We start from the raw sequence: 20003 nt of genomic DNA, 5'->3' as shown, positions 1-20003 counted from the left end.
GTATGTTTATGTGTGTATGTCTGCGTGTGTGTGTGTGTGTTTGTGTGTATGTCTGCGTGTGTGTGTATGTTTGTGTGTATGTGTGCGCGTGTGTGTATGTGTGTATGTTTGTGTGTATGTCTGCGTGTGTGTGTGTGTGTTTGTGTGTATGTCTGCGTGTGTGTGTTTGTGTGTATGTCTGCGTGTGTGTGTGTGTATGTTTGTGTGTATGTCTGCGTGTGTGTGTATGTTTGTGTGTATGTGTGCGCGTGTGTTTATGTGTGTATGTTTATGTGTGTATGTGTGCGTGTGTGTGTGTATGTTTGTGTATGCGCGTGCGTGAGAGTGGTGTTGTGTTCCTATCACCTCCACCTGGCCACACACTCACACCGATTGGCAGCCCTGCCATTCAGCCCGTGACAGAGACGACAACAATACACGAATACACGCACGACACTTGTCACAGACACAGGTGAAGATGACAGCTGCCGTTGTTGAGCAGCTTCTAAGGGCTGCAAAACTGCGACCTTGGGAGCAGTAAAGCTGGAACACGGGAACATGTTTTAGCATAAAAACATCATTCACAAGCTACCACGTCTGTCCAGCAAGGAAGCCTCCGTGTGTGGAATCTCAGAACGGGGTAACAGGAGGTGTTTCGGTGCTCAAGCACCAAATCGATACACACCTTTGGCAAGGAATCAAGTACTGCATGAAGGGGCCGTCCATAAATGACGTCACGCACCTGGGGGGGGGGGTCAGACATTTGTGACGATGTGTGACGAGGGGGGGGACGGTTGATAAATGTGACGTCACATTAAAATGCGCAACTTTAAATAAATATAGACAACACGTTCTACTTCATTAAATAGACGTTTTAATAAATGTTTTCTCCTACAACATCACAGTGCAGCGCCACATTAAATACGCACTACAATTAAAATAGTTTAAAGCGATTTGAAACGTGTTTTATTTGGGGGGGGGGCAGAGCTTTGTGACGTCATATTTGAGAGGGGGTCTGACTTTTTGTAACGCCGTGTGACGAGGGTGGGGGGGTAAAAAATCCTCCAAAATCGCGTGACGTCATTTATGGATGCCCCCCAACCACGCATGGTAGTTGTGGTGAACATGCAAACAACACATGACCTGATCATACATGGATTGTCTTTGATTGGCCTCCATCAGACACAGCAGCAGCCTTCTGCGTGGCCTGGTCTCACCCCCAGTGTCAGACCAGAGAACGCCGCCCCAAGGCGACCAGCGCAAGGGCAATGCCGCACGCAGCAGAGCACGTGCAGCTCGGGGTGTGCAGCTACATCACGGGATATATTTTATGCCAGTCTCAAAGTATGAATAACAAGAATAGGTTTTACCCTTTCTGGTACTAAAATTGCCCGATGATGCTGGATGCAATTACCAGCGAAACGTCACAGTACTACTCAAAAATTGTAAATGTTGTGGTTTCACGCTTCAACACACCGGTGGGCTAAAGCTGTGAACTATTTGTCTTTTGTCAACGTGACACCTTTTTGCTGATTGGCCGTGTCGGGTGGTGGAGGGTTACGACACATTTATAAATAACGCGATCTAACCCAAAATCGTTGATTATGATTATGAAGGAGGTGTTTGTTTGTTCGAACACCAAGTGGACACACCTTTGCAAGGAATCGGGTCCTGGAGTAACCACACGTGGTGCTTATGGCGAGGGAGCTGCAAGCGCGGTGTGAACGCGGAGGTCACGGAGACAAACTCACCCGCGCGTTGCGCCACGGATCTTGGAATCTTACCTCGGCAAGCGCTGAGAGACCCGGCCATTTCTCGTTTTAGGAGGGCGGTGGCTTCGCCATCGACGCACCCGGCCTGTACATCCAGCAGTGTGGAGCGAGGGCTGGTGGATCGCGCGCGCACAAACGCCACGTTGTGACTCGCTCACTCGCCGTGGGCGTCGAGCAGACAGCGAACGTGAATTCCACCCGTCCCGTCTGAACGGGATCGAGTGTTTCCCCCTCACCGCGTTGGGTTTCTGCACGCGCTCCTGCCACGTGTGAACACTCATCGGTATGTATGTGTGTTCAATTTCTTTCGCGCCGTACGTGGCCAACAAAGCTAATCGGAGGTGCGGCCTAAAACACCTTCACGTGTAGAGGACCGCAGAGCTTGGGAAATTGTTTCCACCGGCTCACCGCGTGGCTGCCTTCCCACTCCTCGTGCCCGAGTGATCCTCGACGAGGCTGAGAGCCAATCCTGTGCGGCGGCGAATGACAAGGCGACATTGTTATTGAATTCATGGCCACCGGGGCTTGCCAGGTGTTGTAGGCGCAGGGCTCCGAGTTGACGGCCGTGCCGGGTGTCACCCCCTCGTATACAGCGCGGTGCTGGACCCCCCCCCCCCCCCCCCGGGTTCTCTGCTTCCCTCCCAGACCCACAAGGGCAGTGAGGTGGCCACCGGTGGGCAGCTACGGCAAGTGGGTTCGTCAACCCATCCGTGCAGACCCTTGGCTGTCACTCGTGTACGGTGTTTGGGTTATCTCCACGTGCTCCGGTTTGCGCCCACGCAAAGCCAAACCCTCATCGGAACTGGCCGAAACCTCCCAACGTCGCAGTATCCCACTCCTGCCAAAGTGAACAGCGTCAAGGTCCTTCTTGCCTTGGAGGTCAGGTGGGTCACCAGCGGTGGTTCAAGCAAGTCTGACTGTGCTGACGAGTGTCAAATCCGTTCTACAGTTTGCTTTTATTTAACCAGGAGGATTTCTCCACAAATCTGGCTGTTGCCTGATGAAGCTAGTTGTGATTACTGGCGAAACGTCGTACTCAGATTGTAAATGTTGTGGCTTGTCTCTCCAACACACAACCGGTGGTGCTGTACTCGTGAAGAATTGGCACGTTCTGTTTACGTGACAACCCTTACTAGTTGGCTGTGTCGGGTGGTGGCGGGTTTAACGACACATATTTACACGATCTAACTCAAAACAACTACATTATGGATGATATTGGTCGCGAAAGCCTACTGCGTGTTAAACTGAACCAATGCTGCTCGTAAAATGTACTCCAGAACTCTGCGTGGCATTTGCGGTTGTGTAAGATACTTCTATAATTTTTTATGCAGTGATAAATATTTACTTGGCAATGTCTGAGTCAGGGGATAGTCAGTCAGTGGCCGTGTTGAAACCCTAAATAACCGAACACACAGCGCCCCGTTACCACGTGTTTCTGCACCAAACTAAACTCGGGTTTTGTTTTACACATCCCGTCAGCGACACGGCCTTCTGGGAGTGCGTCCATCAGCAGAATTGGTTCAATAAAAGCAAACTGTGGGCCAATTCCGACGTTTCAGCGTCTCATCAGCAAACTGGGAGCGCGCTTATACCAACAGTGGTCAACTGTCCGATGTTGATTTGGGGTGCGCCGTGTAAACAAAACGGGGGGGGGGGGGTGCAGACCGTGAATCCAAAGCCCTTCCTCCACCCCTCTTTATACAAACACAAATATCCCCCGTGTAGCCTAAACAGACTGTTGGGGCAAGTGCTGTTAGCGAGCACCTATGAAGGCCGGCACGGCACACGAGGGGGTGGGTGGCCAACACCACGCCCGGCCGCCTTTGTCTCCCTCGTGGCGATGTTTACACACCGCATCAGGTACTTTTTTTAGACTGAGTCGACCTAGGGGACGCCCAGAACTGGTTCAGATAATCGTCACCGGTATTGGCCGTGAGCGGGAATCGAACTTGGGTGGCCGGGTTTGTAGCGCAGTGCGCTAACCACTCCACTACCACTCCCCACAAACACACACACAGACACACACACAGACACACACAGACAGACAACAACAACCGCCATTCGCCACTAAGTGGCGGTGACGTCACCACGACGCTTGTGCCAGGCCATGTGCACCTTGAGGCCACGTGAAGTGTCGAACGCCCGCTGGCAGGAGGTCACGGGGCAGACCCAGGTGCCACGGGTCGACTGACCGAGATGACCGAGATGACTGGCTGATGCACCACCTGTGCCCCCTACTGTGCCAACTTGCTGTGCTTTAGCCACCCGGCGCTCCGCTCGTTGTTGTGAGCGTCGCTCCTCCGCCCTCCGTTGTTGTTGGAGGGCGACTGCCTCCAACTGCCCAGTAGCGTCCTTCACGAGCCTCCTCCACTGAGGCCGATCCTGACACCGCTGGTACCAGTCATCGGCAAGTCCACTCAGCTCCACGTCCTCCTGTACCACATCACTCCATCTCTTCTCTAGCCCGTGCCGCGCCCGTTTAGCCCCCTCGATCCGGCCGAACAAAAGCTGTTTAGGCATGCGGTGGCTGGGCATGCGGGCTACATGACCCAGCCAACGCAGCCTTGCCTGCCGGAGGAGCTCACTGATGGGACTTTGCCCAGATCTTTCAAGGACTTGTGAGCTCCTCACACAATCCAGCCTGGTCAAACCCAGGATGGATCGTAGGCAGGCCAGCCTAAATGTTTCCAACCGGCGAAGATGCTCCACTAGGGGGGTCCACGTTTCGCAAGCGTAGAGAAGGGAGGGAATGACCGTGGCCGAGAAGACCTGAAGCTTCGTGCGGAGCGACAGACCAGGTAGCTTCCACACAGCGTTACGCAACCGATGAAAAGATATTGCCGCTCGACTGATTCGGAGTGAGACCTCTGCTGATAAACTGGAGCTGGTCATGAGCACACTGCCCAGGTATGGGAAACTCTCTACTCTCTCCACAACTGCCCCATCACCGATTGGGAGTTGTGGGGGCGGAGTGCCCGATGGTACAAAATACCCAGGCAGGTGCTTAGTTTTGGTGGGGCTGATGGTAAGGCCCCACCTCTTAGTGGCACACTCCAGCCTCAGCAGCAGCGTCTCCAACTCCTCTTCTGAATGAGCAGCTATTACCAAATCATCGGCATACATAACGTGGTTGACCAATAGGGAGCCATCCCTTGATCGCACCCGGGCGTCGATCAGCCTCCCATTATATCTGTACCAAATGGTAATTCCCCCGGTACAGCTATTGAAGGCTTCACGAACTACGCAGTCGAAATAGATGTTAAATAATGTGGGAGCCAGAGGACATCCCTGTCGCACCCCAAGGTGTACAGGGAAAGGCTCCGACTCCCGGCCACGTAGTTTTACCCGGGCCCGCTCACCATCATGAAGGTCCTTAATGATCGTGAGCAGAGGGTCAGGGACTCCGAAAGCACGAAGAACAACCCAGAGCCCAGTCCTACTGATGGTATCATAGGCCTTGACCAGGTCAATAAAGCAGAGATGTAGGTCTTTTTGGAATTCCCTACACCTCTGCTGTAGCAGACGGACAGAAAATATGGCATCTGTGCAGGACCGCCCTTTCCTGAAACCACATTGGGGCTCCGCAAGCCTCTCCTCAGCATGCCTAGCAAGGCGATGTTGAATAATCCTTGCCAGGACCTTACCCGGCACACTGAGGAGTGAGATGCCCCTGTAGTTGTTACAGTCTGTGCGGTCCCCCTTCTTAAAGAGGGGGACCACCAGGGCATCCTTCCAGTCCTGCGGAACCCGTCCAGTGGTCCAGACTGTTGTTATGATGTCATATAGGGCAGTCTGTGCACAAACGCCACCCTCCCTCAGCATTTCGCCTGGGAGATCATCTCTGCCCGGTGCCTTCCCTGGTCTCAGACTCCGGATCGCCCTCAGTACTTCCTCAACAGCCGGTACCTCAGCCAGCCACTCACAGGGGGTGACCTCTTCCAATATTTGAGGCACCGCAGCCTCAGCAGGGTTATCCCCACTTTGTGCCATGATGTTTTCCTGGCTGAGAGATTTTCCCTCCCCCAGGACCTCACAAAAATGCTCAGCAAATCTGCAAACCTGTTCCTGGGGGTCGGAGATTGGATCACCGTTTTTTCCTCTAATGATGGTAATAGGTGTGGCGCTGCAGGTTACTTTTTTGATGGAGTTAAATAGTGATTTGTGATCGCGGGCCACTGAGGCAGACTCCATCTCCTCAGCAACCCGCGACCACCACCCATCCTTACAGCGCCTTACGGCTCTCCGAACCTCCGAGCGAAGGCTGCGGTAAACCTCCTCATTCTCTGACGTGGGATGCTGTAGGCGATGAGAGTGGGCCTGTCGCTTTTTCTCAATTAACCTGAACACCTCCTCCGTCAGCCAGGGTTCCCGGGGAGGTCTGGACCGCGTACCCAAAGCAGCCATTGCAGCTGCATGAGTCACAGTCTTAAACCTCGCCCATTTACCCTCGACATCAGGTGGAGTGGGGGACGATGCCAACCCCAGCTGCAAGCGATGATGAAATTCTCGCTTGCAACTTTCATCAGCTAACTTAGACCAGGCCACTTTTGGTTGGAATGGGATCCTGGGTGTACACCCACCACCGGAGTGGAAGAATGGCAGGCGCATCTTACAGATGACTAGTCGATGGTCAGAGGGCAGATCAGCTCCACGGTAGGTCCTGGTGTCAAGGACATGGGCTCGCATCCGCTGGTCCGTCACTACGTAGTCCAGCAGATGTTCTTGCTTGGACCCGGCATGCATCCATGATGTTGTGTGGATGCGCCGATGCCGGAAGAGCGTGTTGGTAATTACAAGCCCATGGGCTGCACAGAAATCTAGCAGCCTCCTACCGTTGTTATTGAGCTGATCTGGCCCATGCCTTCCAATCACTCCAGACCAGGTGCCAGCATCATGACCAACTCGGGCATTGAAGTCACCCAACAAGATGACTCTGTCCCGAGTGGCCACTTTAGCCAGCACCTGTGACAGTAGGTCATAGAAAGCGTCTGACTCATCGGCTTTGCCTGCATCCCTCCACGGATGTTCGTCTTCGGTGGGGGCGTAAGTAACCACGACCACCACTCCTCGCCTCTGGTTGATGGGAAGGCGAGCCCAAAGTATCCTGGGGCTTACAGCTTCCCACACCTCACCGCCACGCTCCCACGCCCCCTTCATTCTTTTGTTCAGAAGAAGAGCCACACCCTGTTGTTTGGCAGTCTCCTGCCCCGAGTAGAGGACTGTCCACCCCTCATGGTGGCAGGAGCCAGAACCGGTCCACCGGACCTCCTGAATGCCACAGAGATCCAGGCGGTACCGGTCCAGCTCCCGACAGAGGAGTGGCAGCCTCTCCTCCGCAGTGAGCGTTCGAACATTCCACGTGGCCATCCGCAATGGTTTTTCGTTGTTACTGGAGGAGCCCCGAGGGTTAAAATTCAATCTCCTGGCTCCGCCAAATGGGGTTTGGCCAGGAGACGTCATAAAAGCCTGACCCCCCGGGGCCTCCGGCACAAGCTTATTAATTACAGGTTTATGTTTAAATCGTAGTTTAGTGGTGGTTAATTGAAGGTGGAGGGGTTACCAGCCCCTCGCACCCGTCCAGAGCCCCCGTTTAGCCACTGTGGTGGTCACAGACGCCATGAGGGGAGAGGCCAATGGGCATTGGCCCTCCCCCCACAGCACTGCCCACGACAGTGTTGCCCGTCCGGCACCGCGAGGAGGTAGGAGGTTGTTTTGCCGGACAGACAGACACACACACACAGACACACACAGGCAGACACACACAGGCAGACACACAGACACACACACAGACAGACACACAGACAGACACACACACTGCAGCCCACGGCAGTGGTGTAGCAATGCTTAGGCCAAAGTGCAGTGGTCTCCGTGCGGTGTGGCAGCACGGGAGGCTGGACAGGGCCCAGTGTGGGGTCTCGAACATTTCTACAACAACAAGTTTGCTCTCTCCGTGTGTGCCTTCAATTCAGTCGGAAGCGGCGATGCGGCCGTACGCGGGACAACATCGGCGTGTGGCCGTCTCGTGTGCCGCCTTGTGGGTCCGGCAAGGTCGTAGCCATGGAGTCAACATTGGGGGGGACCAAATCTTCCAGGGGGTCTCGGGGTCCCCCCCCCCAGAAAAAAAATCTAAATTTGAAAATGGAGAGAGCACGAGGAGGAGTGGGGACGTTGGCAGGAAGTGACAAGCTGGAGACGGCGCGACGCCTCGGGCCCCGTATCGTTGGCAGCGTCCCCATAAAGTGCCTCTTACCACGTCGTCGTCGTCGTCAGAGTCGCTACTCTTGCACAAATGCTGCTGGATATTTGTCTGGAGAATAAATAATTACGTGCCCCCTCCATACAAAATATCAAAGTAAATGCCGCACTGCCTTCTGGGATGTCCAACCGATTGATAGAACACAAGTGGAATATTGTGGATGACTTGAGTTTTAATAAACGAATGCTGTTTTTGCAACGGAGACTCAGATTTGGAGATGGGGTCCTCTCGCCAATAACATCTGGCAACCAAGCGGCATTTTGTTGAAAAATCCTGACTGCTGATGAGATCCTGAAGGTCGAAACTATTCCAGAGTTTGCTCGTTTAAGCAAACACTGCTCGTGAGCGTTGGTCTGGAGGGAGTGGTGGGCTAGTGGTTAGCATACTGCGATATGCAATATTGTACAACACTTTTATTTTACCAGGTAATGAAGTGGCTTATCACGTGGAAATGTATCGCAGCCAAATACTCTAAACGCGTGATGTCGATTCTAAATGTGGATGGAAAAACCGGAGGACCCGGAGAAAAATCCACGCAACCACGGGGGGAGAGAGAGAGAGACACCGCAAACTCCAAATACACAGCAGCAGGCGTCAGGGGTCGGCATCGAACCCACAACCTGCTGTATACCAGGCGAGGGAGTTAACATCTCCTAGCCACCGTGGCGCCCCCACCACGACGGCTAACATCAGTGGTGAGCGGTATCCGAACCCGGTCCTGCCACCGCTGCGTTCACCAACCAACACTGACCGATTTGGTGAAGTATGGTCAAACAACCCTCATTACCAACACGGCGTGGGGGGGGGGGGGCTTCATCTAGCAGAGGATTGACCGAGGGCTGCACGTTATTTTTTTTACATTGGTTCTGCTGAATCCATTACATTGGTGGACTAGAAAACATCTCATTTGGAACGGACGGGAAGCAAAGTTTGTAAAAATAATAATTATCATCAACAGCTCTGTTCAATCTTTGACCACAATCCAGCAATCATTTAAAAACAATGATATGAATGAAATGTGGAACACGGAGTCGATGTCATCGTACGCAGCCACCACGTGCCCGTCCACAGAATCGTTTAGCAAAATGAAACCTTCGAAACCCCGCACAGCGGCGTGCCCATGTTTCGTAGGCACGAGTGGGACACGCCGTGTCCTTGCGTGTGCACAGGCACCGGGGTGGTCTCCATGACGTCCAGCGACTAAGGGAGAGAGAGAAGACATCGGAGCCGATGGTGGGATACTGAGGCAGATCTGTGGTCTTTGGGAATGTCTCCGAGCCTATGACAAACTGTATGGGTCAATAGCTTCCTATGTGTTGTATATTTAATTTATTTCGCACCGTACGTAGCCAACCGTGCCAATCGGAGTTGTTGTGTTGGTCTCCACGTGAGTATATCTCTGGGCCTGTGTCTGAGTCTGTGGTGAAGTGAGCCTCTGTGTAAAAACAGATGGTGGGACGCTGCTGTCAGTACAGTTCTTGGAGGTTGCGACATGTTAACTACTTCGCCTGGTATACAAGAGGTCGTGTGTTCGAACCCAACCCTGACGCCTGTTGTATATTTGCAGCTTGCATGTTCTCCCCGTGGTAGCGTGGATTTTTCGTCAGGTCCTCCGGTTTTCCCTCCACATTTAGAAACATGCGTTTAGTAGTATTTGGCTTCTATACATTTCCATAAGCTATTGTTTGTGGCCAGGTCGCTTCTGAAAAGGAGCTATTCATAGCTCAGTGGGCTTTACCTGGTAAAATACAAAGTTGTTTTCTACTCTTCTTGTAAATACGCGGCACTCACGCTCTATAGGAAACGAGCAAAGTCCGCTCTGCGGTCACGAGCACAACGCCTCATTCCAGGAACGACGTGGAAGTCCAACGAACCCGAGCCATTGCAAACCTTTGGGTGACTCGGCGAGGACGGACGCAGGCTGTCGGGCTACGACCCCCGTGTCGCCCCACTCCGGTCGTAGCGACCAATCGCCGGGGCGAGTGGGTTTCACGCGCAGCCGCCACCGCACGGAGAGCCAGGAGTGCGCGATGTCCGAGTGATTTTAAAGCCGTGAAATACGAGGCGCTGTGCGTGGGGCCGTGTGAGGACCTTTACGGGCAAGGCACAAAAGACAGCGGTGCAGCATCGGCGTAATGTTTAAACCGCGCGTCAATCATTACCCAGCTGAGCTTTGAGTCTCCAGAGTTTGCAATTACAAGTTTATTTAAGCAGATTATGAGCACAAGTGGGGGGGGGGGGGGCATGAGGGCATAGGGCATGTGTCGCACACACAAATAGGCGCGCACACACAGACACACCCCCCCAAGCGGTTTGATGAATGGTCACCGTTTGCGGTCACGGGGTTGGAGATTCAATTGAAGGTAAAGGTGCAGCCCTGCGACTGCGTTGCAAACGGCAATGTTGGCAGGAGGCCCTCCGCTCGAGGGAGCGCTAGAGAGCCCCTGTGGAGGGTATGTTTGGCCTACTCTTCCACGCTGACCACACATCCTGGAAGATGTACAATTCCAAAATTTTGTTTTTTTTAGTTCCACTTTTATAGTTCTGCTCGCTCTGCCAACCTCAATGCGAAATAATCTGACTGTGCTCGTTACTGGCACGAATTGTCTCTCGCCAATTATGTCACACACAATGTCGTGGAATCGGCTGCGTGGCTTAGCCACCCGTGTCACCTCGAGCAGCGGATCTCCTCCTTTCAGATGACAATGATGGCACGTACACGTGGAATACTCTGAACCGGCTCCACACCCAAGTTGCCAGGTCAAGATCCAACCTGGCCACGTGAAAGTGCTCCACAAAACCAAAGCTGCTGCAGCTGCTGCAGCTGCTGCAGCTGCTGCAGCTGCTGCAGCGATGGTGGCAATATGTTAACTACCTCTCCTGGTGTACAAGAGGTCGTGGGTTCGATCCCAACCCTGATGCCTGTTGTATATTTGAAGTTTGCATGTTCTCCCCGTGATCGCGTGGATATTTATTTGGGTCCTCTGGCTTTTCCCTCCACATTTATAATTAACTTTTAAATCTGTATTTCCCCCGCACCTCCGATTAGCGTGGTTGGCTACATGCGGTGCCAAAGAAGTTCAACGTACGTAGACAACACGTGGCCATCGCGGCGCCCCTTTTCTTTGGCAAACAGGGTTGCGACACAACTCGGGAACCGATTTTAAATCACCGGCGGCTGAGAGCCTGGACTCGAACCCAGGATCGTCGCCGGGCCGTGGTGAGCGTCGCCAGGCCGTGGTGAGCGACACCGGGCCTCGCGGCGGGCTGCGGGCTCCCCCCCGCGTCGCCTTCACGCGTTGAGGTACTTGGCGTGGTGCAGCACGTGGTCGTCCATGAAGGTGGCAATGAAGTAGTAGCTGTGGTCGTAGCCCTGTGCACACCGGAGGAGTCCACATAACGGTGTCAAGAGAACCAGGCCCATGTTGAAATGCGCATTTAAGAGTATTTGGCTGCTATAGATTTCCACGTGATGCCAAGCCACTTCGTAGGTCAATCAATTGTGGACAGGTCGCTTCTGGAAAAAAATCTATGTAGCTCAGTAAAATAAAAAAGTTTGGTGTAGTTTACCTCGCGGCACGCACACATACGCACACACACACGCACACACACGCGCGCACACACACGCACACACGCGCACGCACACACGCGCACACACACACACACGCACACACGCATACACACACGGGTGACTCCGCACCTCCTGTAGCCTGAAGACGGCCGGAACCTTGGCCTGCGTGCACGCGGCCAGGAAGTTGTCAGGCAGGAGCTGCCCGGCCGAGAGGAACTGGTCGTCCTTGCCCTGGTCGACGAGGATGTCGAGCGGTGGACCCGAGTAGGTGGACACCAGCAACGTGGCATCGTACGCCTGTGCGAACAGGACGGAGCGGTTCATTTAATTCCATGTCCCGTGATGGCGACCCGGAAAATACGTCCACGCCGGACACACCGCATCCAGTCCACCACCTCTCGCGACGCCTGTGGCTACCACTAGTCCCGTCCCACCTACTTCAGTCGATTGGCAAACTGGTAAACATTTCTGCGCCCGACACACCGCATCCAGGATACCTTTTGTTATTTCTATAGCTGTGGCGACTGCTGGCCACGTGCCACCCATTTCAGTCTACCAGCAACCAGGTCAAGAATTCGCGGGCAGCTTTGCTTCCGAGGCACAATGAGGTCGGGCGCGGTCGGTGGAGAATTACTTTCAGTGACCCACGACGCGATGACGCACCTTCCAGGCCTCGCGGTCTTCGCCAAGGTAGCCCGCGAAGGCCTTCTGGCCCCACGGACACTCCACTGGGTTGCAAATCGGCGCGAACGCCGACACGGACTGGGTGCGGGCGGGTGATGGGGGGGGGGTGCGGAAAGAGGGGGAGAGGCAGGGATGGAGTGGTGAGATCGGCAGTACAGCAATTCGGATGCTTAGGCCGGTACTCTTAGTCAAGGCTCAGGCTTGGCTCCAGTGATCCGGCTCAAATCCGTGCTGAACCCGAGTTGACTCTGAGCAATGTTCCCAGCCATGCACTCAGGATTTCCATGAGCTGAGCCTGAGGTGAGCCATAGCGGAGCCGTTCACTCTACGCATCTTTGAAAGCGACCGAGGCGGTTCAAGTCAGAGCGGGGTTTACGTTAGTAGAGGCCGAGGCAGAGCCAAGCCGCAACTTGGGAGTATGGCCCTGAGAATCGGGTTACGCTGCCCATATTCTCCGGATCATACAATGCTCGGTGCTTTGTTCCCCTCCCGTACTCCCCGTTCACTCCACGGCGGCTCCTCACCCTGTACATGCCGGGGTTCCTCAGCGCGCAGACCAGCGCGCCGTGTCCCCCCATCGAGTGCCCGAAGATCGACTGCTTCTCGGCGTCCGCGCTGAACGATTCCTTCACCAGCTTGGGCAGCTGTGGAGGCCACGTCCGCACGTCAACACTCAACGCTTCACCTGTTCTGCATTGCACTTCGATGTTTCCGCACCCGGCACCCCAAATCCAGTATACCGCATCATCTGGATTATAAAATTATTTTCGCTGTATCTTAAAGCAAATGTTGTGGTTGCGTCTTTATGATATGGAATATAAAATTGGGTTTTCTGGTAGACATGTTTTAATTGTGTGCAATTTTCTCCGGGTACTGCGGTTTCCCCCTCTTGATTTAGAATTAACGTGCATTTAGAGTATTGGGCTACCATTATAAGTTTCCACGTGATAAGCCACTTCGTTGAGCTATCATTTGTGGCCAAGTCGCTTCTGAAAAAGAGGTCAGTGGGCCTTACCTGGTAAAATAAAATCTAGTTGACAACAATGATCTTCCAGAAGACATCTCTCCCCATAGTAAAGCATCGCAATCAAAATCATCTTATGGAAGTGACCGAGCTGGCAACGCTGAATTCCAGAGTTCGAACCCAGGTTTCAGCCGCCTGCGATTAAAGTTGGGTTCTCAAGTATAGCGAGTTGATGGTGTCAGCACGGTCACGAATGACAGCACTGAAAAAATACTTTAAATTATGTAAATGTATGCCCTGCACTTGATCAGTTTTACTGTCATGCAATGAACATTAGTTTGTAATGTTTAGCCAGGTGCGAACTCAAGAGACAAGGGTAGTCTCAATAGCAAGAGTGTCTGGCCAGAGGCGGTAGGAAAAGCGCTTCCCTGGACCGTGTGGAAGAGTGGAGCAGAGGTCGCTTTAAGGCTCTCGAATGGTAGGTCTGTGATATCCGCTTCCACGGGCCATTCTCTAACATGGGAGGGCCGCACTGCACTGAGAGATTTCCGAATGGGCACTTCGTCAAGTGACACGACGCCGATAGCGCCACTTGGAATAAAATTGTGGAGGTGTAAAAAAAAACTAAATCTTTTAGGACTAAAAAAAGAAGCATCGATGCAGAAGCGACGAGTTGGGCACGTCGTTCCGCCCGTAGCGCGTCACCTCGCGCGTGACGTAGGAGTACATGCGGTAGTGCTGGCTCCAGGGGTCGCGCGTCGCGTCCACGTAGAAGCCGGCGCCCGAACCGAAATCCCAGCTCTCGTCCTCCCCCTCCACGTTACAGCCGCCTGAGTGCGCCGACACACGGGTTTGGCGTTCCATATTTTCTTTTGGGTCATTCCACGTACTTGCAGTAGAAGTAGTTTTATGCAAAAATCCTGGTCATTATATCACCCCTTAACACCCGACAAGGTTTACAACGTTTACAACGATATTATTATCTATACGTACCGATGTATTGATCAAATTTTTACCGCTAAAGCTCCTCCGCCTCTTCCTCACCGGAGGTTTAAAGGTACGACGACATTTGGCTTGTTCTGCTTTGAGCTTCGTGACGTAGAGAATTCCGGAATAGAAACTGTTCAAAAGTGAGTGAACACCGCACGGCAGTGGCGTCTTGCAGTTGATGGTGGTGATAAAATGTTATGATGATGTTATGATTAGAATTATGATGTTGGTAACAATGTCACAATTGACACTGGTGGTAATGATGCTCGTAATGACGCTGGTGATAATCGAAGAGAGCATGGATGCTGGTGATGCTACAACCGACGACGGATGATGTCGTCGGTTGGTGACGAGTGACGTTCACGTCGATGCTGGTGATGATGGCGACGGGATGTCGGGCGCGCTGCTGCTGCTGCTGCTCACGAGGGCTCGTGTCGGGCGCCACCACGATGAGGCCGTGCTCCGACGCCAGGCGCTGCACCCCGGCCTTCGTCACAAAGTTCTGCTCGGTGCACGTGAGGCCTGGCAGGCGTGGCGCGGGGGGCGATGTGGGCACAACGTTAGGGAGAAAACATGGGCCGAGACACACACAGTTCATACTTCACTCGTCGGTACCGCCTGGCAACGCTTCAATGGTTCCAATTTCTTTTAGAGGCCAATTAGAGTGAATTAAGTGATAACCACTTGATGCGATTGGGTTACCACGTAGTTCACTTGTATTCACCGCATAAATAAATCGGTATGACGAAAGTGATGCAACCTTAGGCAATTTCTGCTCCGGCCCACAAACTAATCGCATCTCCGAATAGCACAGTTGGCTACGTACGGTGCGAAAAAAGATCAACATACGTACAGACACACAACCGGCTCACGCGACGTTGTGTGCCAGCATCATGGTCCAAAATATGCTCAGTCTGAAAAATTATACCGCAAATCATCATCATAATCAGGATTACGCGTAGCAACATCGCCGCTCCCTACTGGCAAACTATAATCATCTGGGAAACGCAGCGCTTTCCTTCGCGAGAGGCCTGCGCTATGAGAGCGGCCGCAAATACAAAATCACACAACAACTGTCATCATCCATAATACAGGTTTTTTGGGTTAGATCGCGTAAAAATACAAATGTGTCGTTAAAACCCGCCACCACCCGACACAGCCAACTAACCCAAAAAATCTGTATTATGGTCGCGCAAGCCTACGTGTTAAATTGTCGTCATCGTTGTTATTATTATTAACGGGGCTGAGTGGAGGTAGTCTGCCCATGCTCGGGTCACCTGATAGCCAGTAGAGAACTGGGCATTTGTGCGTCTCCGCTTTGGGTGGCAGGTAAACGCCGAAGCGCATCTTGCACTTGAGCTCCGAGCTGCGAGTAGGCGAGGGGGCACGCGGTGGACGGGGGAGTTCGGGGAGGGGAGGGATGCACGATGCATTAATACAACTTCATTTATTCATCCATCCATAATATCCAGCAGAGCCACACTGAGACTGAAGACTCTTTTGCAGGAGGGTCCAGCTACATTCGGTTTTTGTTTTAACCCTTTCCCATTTCTGATGACGTATATGCACGTATGTCATCGGAACAGAATCAGAAGAAAAACTAGAATAAAATAACTTCATCGGTACGTATTCAGGTCGCCACGTGCCACATTTTGGCACCAGCTATCGTAGAGCGCGGTAGTTGTGTCGCCACGGTTCTCTGCGGTGAGTACAATGTCTTTAAAAACAACGGCGCCATGCCTCTCTAAATAAAAGTAACGTTGAGTCTCTTGCGCGTTCCGGGATTCGGCGTTGAACAGGACACCCACCCTGCAACTTGCCGACCTCTCGTAACAGGAAAGGGTTAAGGCTTTTTCAGCCAATTAATGATGAGTGTTTATACACGGGGGAGGAAACCGGAGTGACCAGAGAAAACCCACGTGTGTGTGTGGGGTGGGGGGGGCAACGTTCTATACCCGGACAGATGGAAACAGATGTCGACTACGATTCGTCAGTCCCAATGGTACAACAGCCTTCCTGGTTGAGCGTCGTTCTAAATGCGAGTCCTTGCAACGTTCCAAGGGAGGGTGGGGCCAGTCCCATAATTAAACTCCGTTTGAATAAATTCGCCCTCCGTTGTGACCATATTTCAATATTGAGTTTTATATTCATGCAGGTGGGAGGTTGAGTGCTCTAGCGAGGCCTCCAGTTGGATGGAAAATTCACGGTGCTGCTGCTGCTGTTACCGATGATGATCATGCTGTTGCTGCTGATGAAGCTCTTGCTGCTGTTGATGTTGCTGTGCCTAATGTTGTTGCTGCTGATGATTACAATAATTATGTTGCTGATGAGGATGATTGCAGCAATCTATACTTTATTAATATTCTAACTGCCCCTTTACTTCAGATTGAGATTAATCAACTTTGGAATTTAAAATTCCCAGTGGTTCGTGCTTGTACTCTCACCGATGACCCCGAGTTTCTGTTATAGCATGCCTTCTCTTCCCTGTCACCTTGCCCCCGTCTGCTGCCCTTTTGTACAGACATCTTGCCATGGTGGTGAGATGTTAACTCCCTTGGTTGGTATGCAGGAGTTTGTGCGTTCCATCCCGACCTGATGTGTATATTTGGAGTTTTGGCGGTCTCTCTTCCCGTGGTCACGTGGATTTTTCTCTGGGTCCTCCGGAGACTCGACGTATGTTCAGAGTATTTGGCTGCTATAAATTTCCACGTGATAAGCCACTTCGTTGAGCTATCATTTTTGGCCAGGTCACTTCTGAAAAAGAGCCATGTAACTCAGTGGGCCTTACCTGGTAAAATAAAAGTTTACTAAAATTAAATGACTGCTCCCCCTTCTGGTGGTGTGCCATGGGGACAAAGCTATACGTTCCCTGTAACCGTCTGGCAAATGGTAAATACCTCACTACCCATTATACCCTTACACAGGAGGTCCAAACGCTAGCCACCAAGCAACAAATGGATCACCAGAGTAAACACGCGGTGATCATGTTTTGCCGGCCGCTTTGCAAATGCTGTACAAAAGAAAAGACAGGACGTACCTCTCATGTTCAAACACCTTCTGATATCCTTCAAAAATCCGGTTGCTGGAAATTTCCACCAGAGCCATGGCTGGGTCCTGTGGAGGTGAAAAGACATTAGGGAGAAAGGTGTCGATGCCAATGTTACGTTTCGGTGTCACATCTTCTGGAAATGATAGCAACAATATTATTTATCCCGGAAACCCTCACTCAATCTGAAGGCTCTTCTTCGGATAAGGTCCTGCAACACTGGGATGGCTACCATAGTCTGATGAGCTCCCCCCCTCCCTCTCCCTCCCCCCTCAACTCGCTTTTAAGGGATTACATCTTGAATCATTGCCTCACTTGATACAGCTAATCTGGCTGTGACGGTCCCACCTGATGACGGAGACTTGTGTTGCCTCCGAAACGTCGTGATTTTTGTTTTTATTTTATTTTACTTTCTACGTGACTTTACCGAAAAAACCTAAGAAGATGACCAACCCCATTAACGAGTGGGAAGAAGCTGCAGAACCCAGGAGAAAACAATTAAGCATGCATGGGAATAACACTCAAAACTCCACACAGATGGATTCAATCCATTTGCTGTACTGCAAGTTTTGTAAGTTTTGCTAAATAAAATCCTTCTACCAATTATATTCCAAATGTGATTGCGGAAACAGGTCACAAGAGGAAGAATTATCCGTTTGGGTACCAATTGTCTGTTGGGTGGTGGCAGGTTTACAGACATTTATATTTACGCGATCAACCCGAAAAAAGTCTATTATGGATCATTTTGGTCGCAAAAGCGACCAACATTAGGATGTCTGCTGCGAGCAGTGCAACACCTCGTGTCAGAGAATGGCCATGACAGAAGACTTCATGGAACTAGTTGAGGTCAAGATAACCAGTCTCTATCCACACGGGGTCACACCACTTATATGCCCTGGAAAGAGCGTTTGTCCCATGTCAATGGAACTGAACATTTTAATTTTGCCAAATTTAATACAAAAGAGGTTTTGTTTACACCAAGCTTAGACAAAGAAGAACTCGATACACTTGGGAAACTCAGATTCAAACCCTGGGTCTCAGCAGTGATGGGTCAGCTGTTTGCCAAACCTCTGGGCTACCCCCGATATAAATTGTCACGCAACCCTTCGAAGACCATGTGGCACACACTCAAGCATTTGCTTATTCAGCGAATAAAAACATTAACATTCCTAACATTTTCGAATGTTGGTCTCCGAAAGAATTATGGCTCCGAGACCGATTGAATGTCTGATATGGCAGGCTCAGCCTAAATTAGAGATTCCAGCTGGGCACTTAAAGTTACTGTATAGGAGGAGCCTGTCATTGTTAGTGAACGGAGTAATTTGCCTCCTGTAGAGTGATGCTAAAGCCAAATAAAGAGAGGCTAGAGCCACGCAGAACTGAACACGCATGTACGGTGCACACACATGTACGATATAGACACACACGGTACACACATATGTACTATATAGACACACACGGTACACACGCATGTACTATATAGACACACACGGTGCACACACATGTACGATATAGACACACACGGTACACACATATGTACTATATAGACGCACATACGGTACACACGCATGTACTATATAGACACACACGGTACACACGCATGTACGGCACACACACACACGGTACACACGCATGTACTATATAGATACACATACGGTACACACGCATGTACTATATAGACATACACGGTACACACGCATGTACACACACACACGTAAGTGTACGATATAGACACATCTACGGTACACACGCATGTACGATATAGACACATCTACGGTACACACGCATGTACTATATAGACACACACGGTACACACGCATGTACACACACACACGGTACACACGCATGTACACACACACACGGTACACACGCATGTACTATATAGACACATCTACGGTGCACACGCATGTACACACACACACGGTACACACGCATGTACACACACACACGGTACACACGCATGTACGGCACACATTGCCACATACAATAACGTAACAACCTTCGTTCACCACTAAGTGGCGGCGACGTCACCCAGGCGCCGGTGCCAGGCTAGGTGCACGAAGCGCTGAATCACAGCGCCTGCCCCTCTATGGCCATTTGGATCGCAGCCGCGTGGGATGCAAGCGTCGACAAAGAGAGCGGAACGAGGTTGGCGGCAGAGAGAGAAACTCCACAGCGCAGAGAGGCGCATCGCTGGGGACACGCGGCCTGCTGCTGCTGCTGGGAGGGGAGACGCGGCGTTCACGAAGCGTTACCCCGACGATGGCCGAGAAGCAGCACGGCAAGGACAGAACCGCGACCCGCACGCGTTAACACAACCACCACCATCACAACCACCACCATCACCACCACCAACAACTTCAACTTCACCTGCCGAGTGATCCGCCGCAAAGTGTTCGTGCCCTCCCGTGCTGACTGCTGCTGCTGCCCTCCCGTGGTGCTGCTGCTGCCCTCCCGTGGTGCTGCTGGTGTATTTGGGGATCGCTCGGTTAGCACGCACTGTACAGGGGGTGTGCCCCCCCCGCACTGTACAGGGGGTGTGCCCCCCCGCACTGTACAGGGGGTGTGCCCCCCGCACTGTACAGGGGGTGCCCCCCGCACTGTACAAGGGGTGTGCCCCCCCCGCACTGTACAGGGGGTGCCCCCCCCGCGCCTGCGGCTGCTGTCGCCGTTCGCCGCGTGGGGGTGGTGGGAGCGGTGGCGCAGCGGTTAGCGCAGCAGCAGCACCGCCACCACTACCC

At 52.3% G+C, this 20003-nt stretch overlaps 1 protein-coding gene across 2 annotated transcripts; it reads right to left on the bottom strand.

The window, feature by feature from the left end:
• Positions 1 to 10191: 10191 nt before the first annotated feature.
• Positions 10192 to 19755, bottom strand: ESD (esterase D). 2 transcript variants are annotated; one of them, XM_078616779.1, is made up of 9 exons: positions 19633 to 19755; positions 17254 to 17330; positions 15494 to 15582; positions 14640 to 14738; positions 13932 to 14056; positions 12787 to 12906; positions 12242 to 12340; positions 11708 to 11875; positions 10192 to 11380 (listed from the first exon to the last, which is right to left on the bottom strand). In XM_078616779.1, exons 2-9 carry the CDS (start codon positions 17319 to 17321, stop codon positions 11300 to 11302), a joined length of 849 nt encoding a protein of 282 aa, XP_078472905.1. In that variant the 5' UTR covers positions 17322 to 17330; positions 19633 to 19755; the 3' UTR covers positions 10192 to 11299. The 2 variants fall into 2 exon arrangements, with proteins under 2 accessions (XP_078472905.1, XP_078472906.1); XM_078616780.1 differs by lacking the exon at positions 19633 to 19755 and adding an exon at positions 19518 to 19541.
• Positions 19756 to 20003: the final 248 nt, after the last annotated feature.

This window comes from Lampetra planeri, chromosome 51 (genome assembly GCF_965212315.1).
Source record: "Lampetra planeri chromosome 51, kcLamPlan1.2.h2, whole genome shotgun sequence".
Taxonomy (NCBI): domain Eukaryota; kingdom Metazoa; phylum Chordata; class Hyperoartia; order Petromyzontiformes; family Petromyzontidae; genus Lampetra; species Lampetra planeri.
This window is presented reverse-complemented; position numbering and strand designations above follow the sequence as displayed.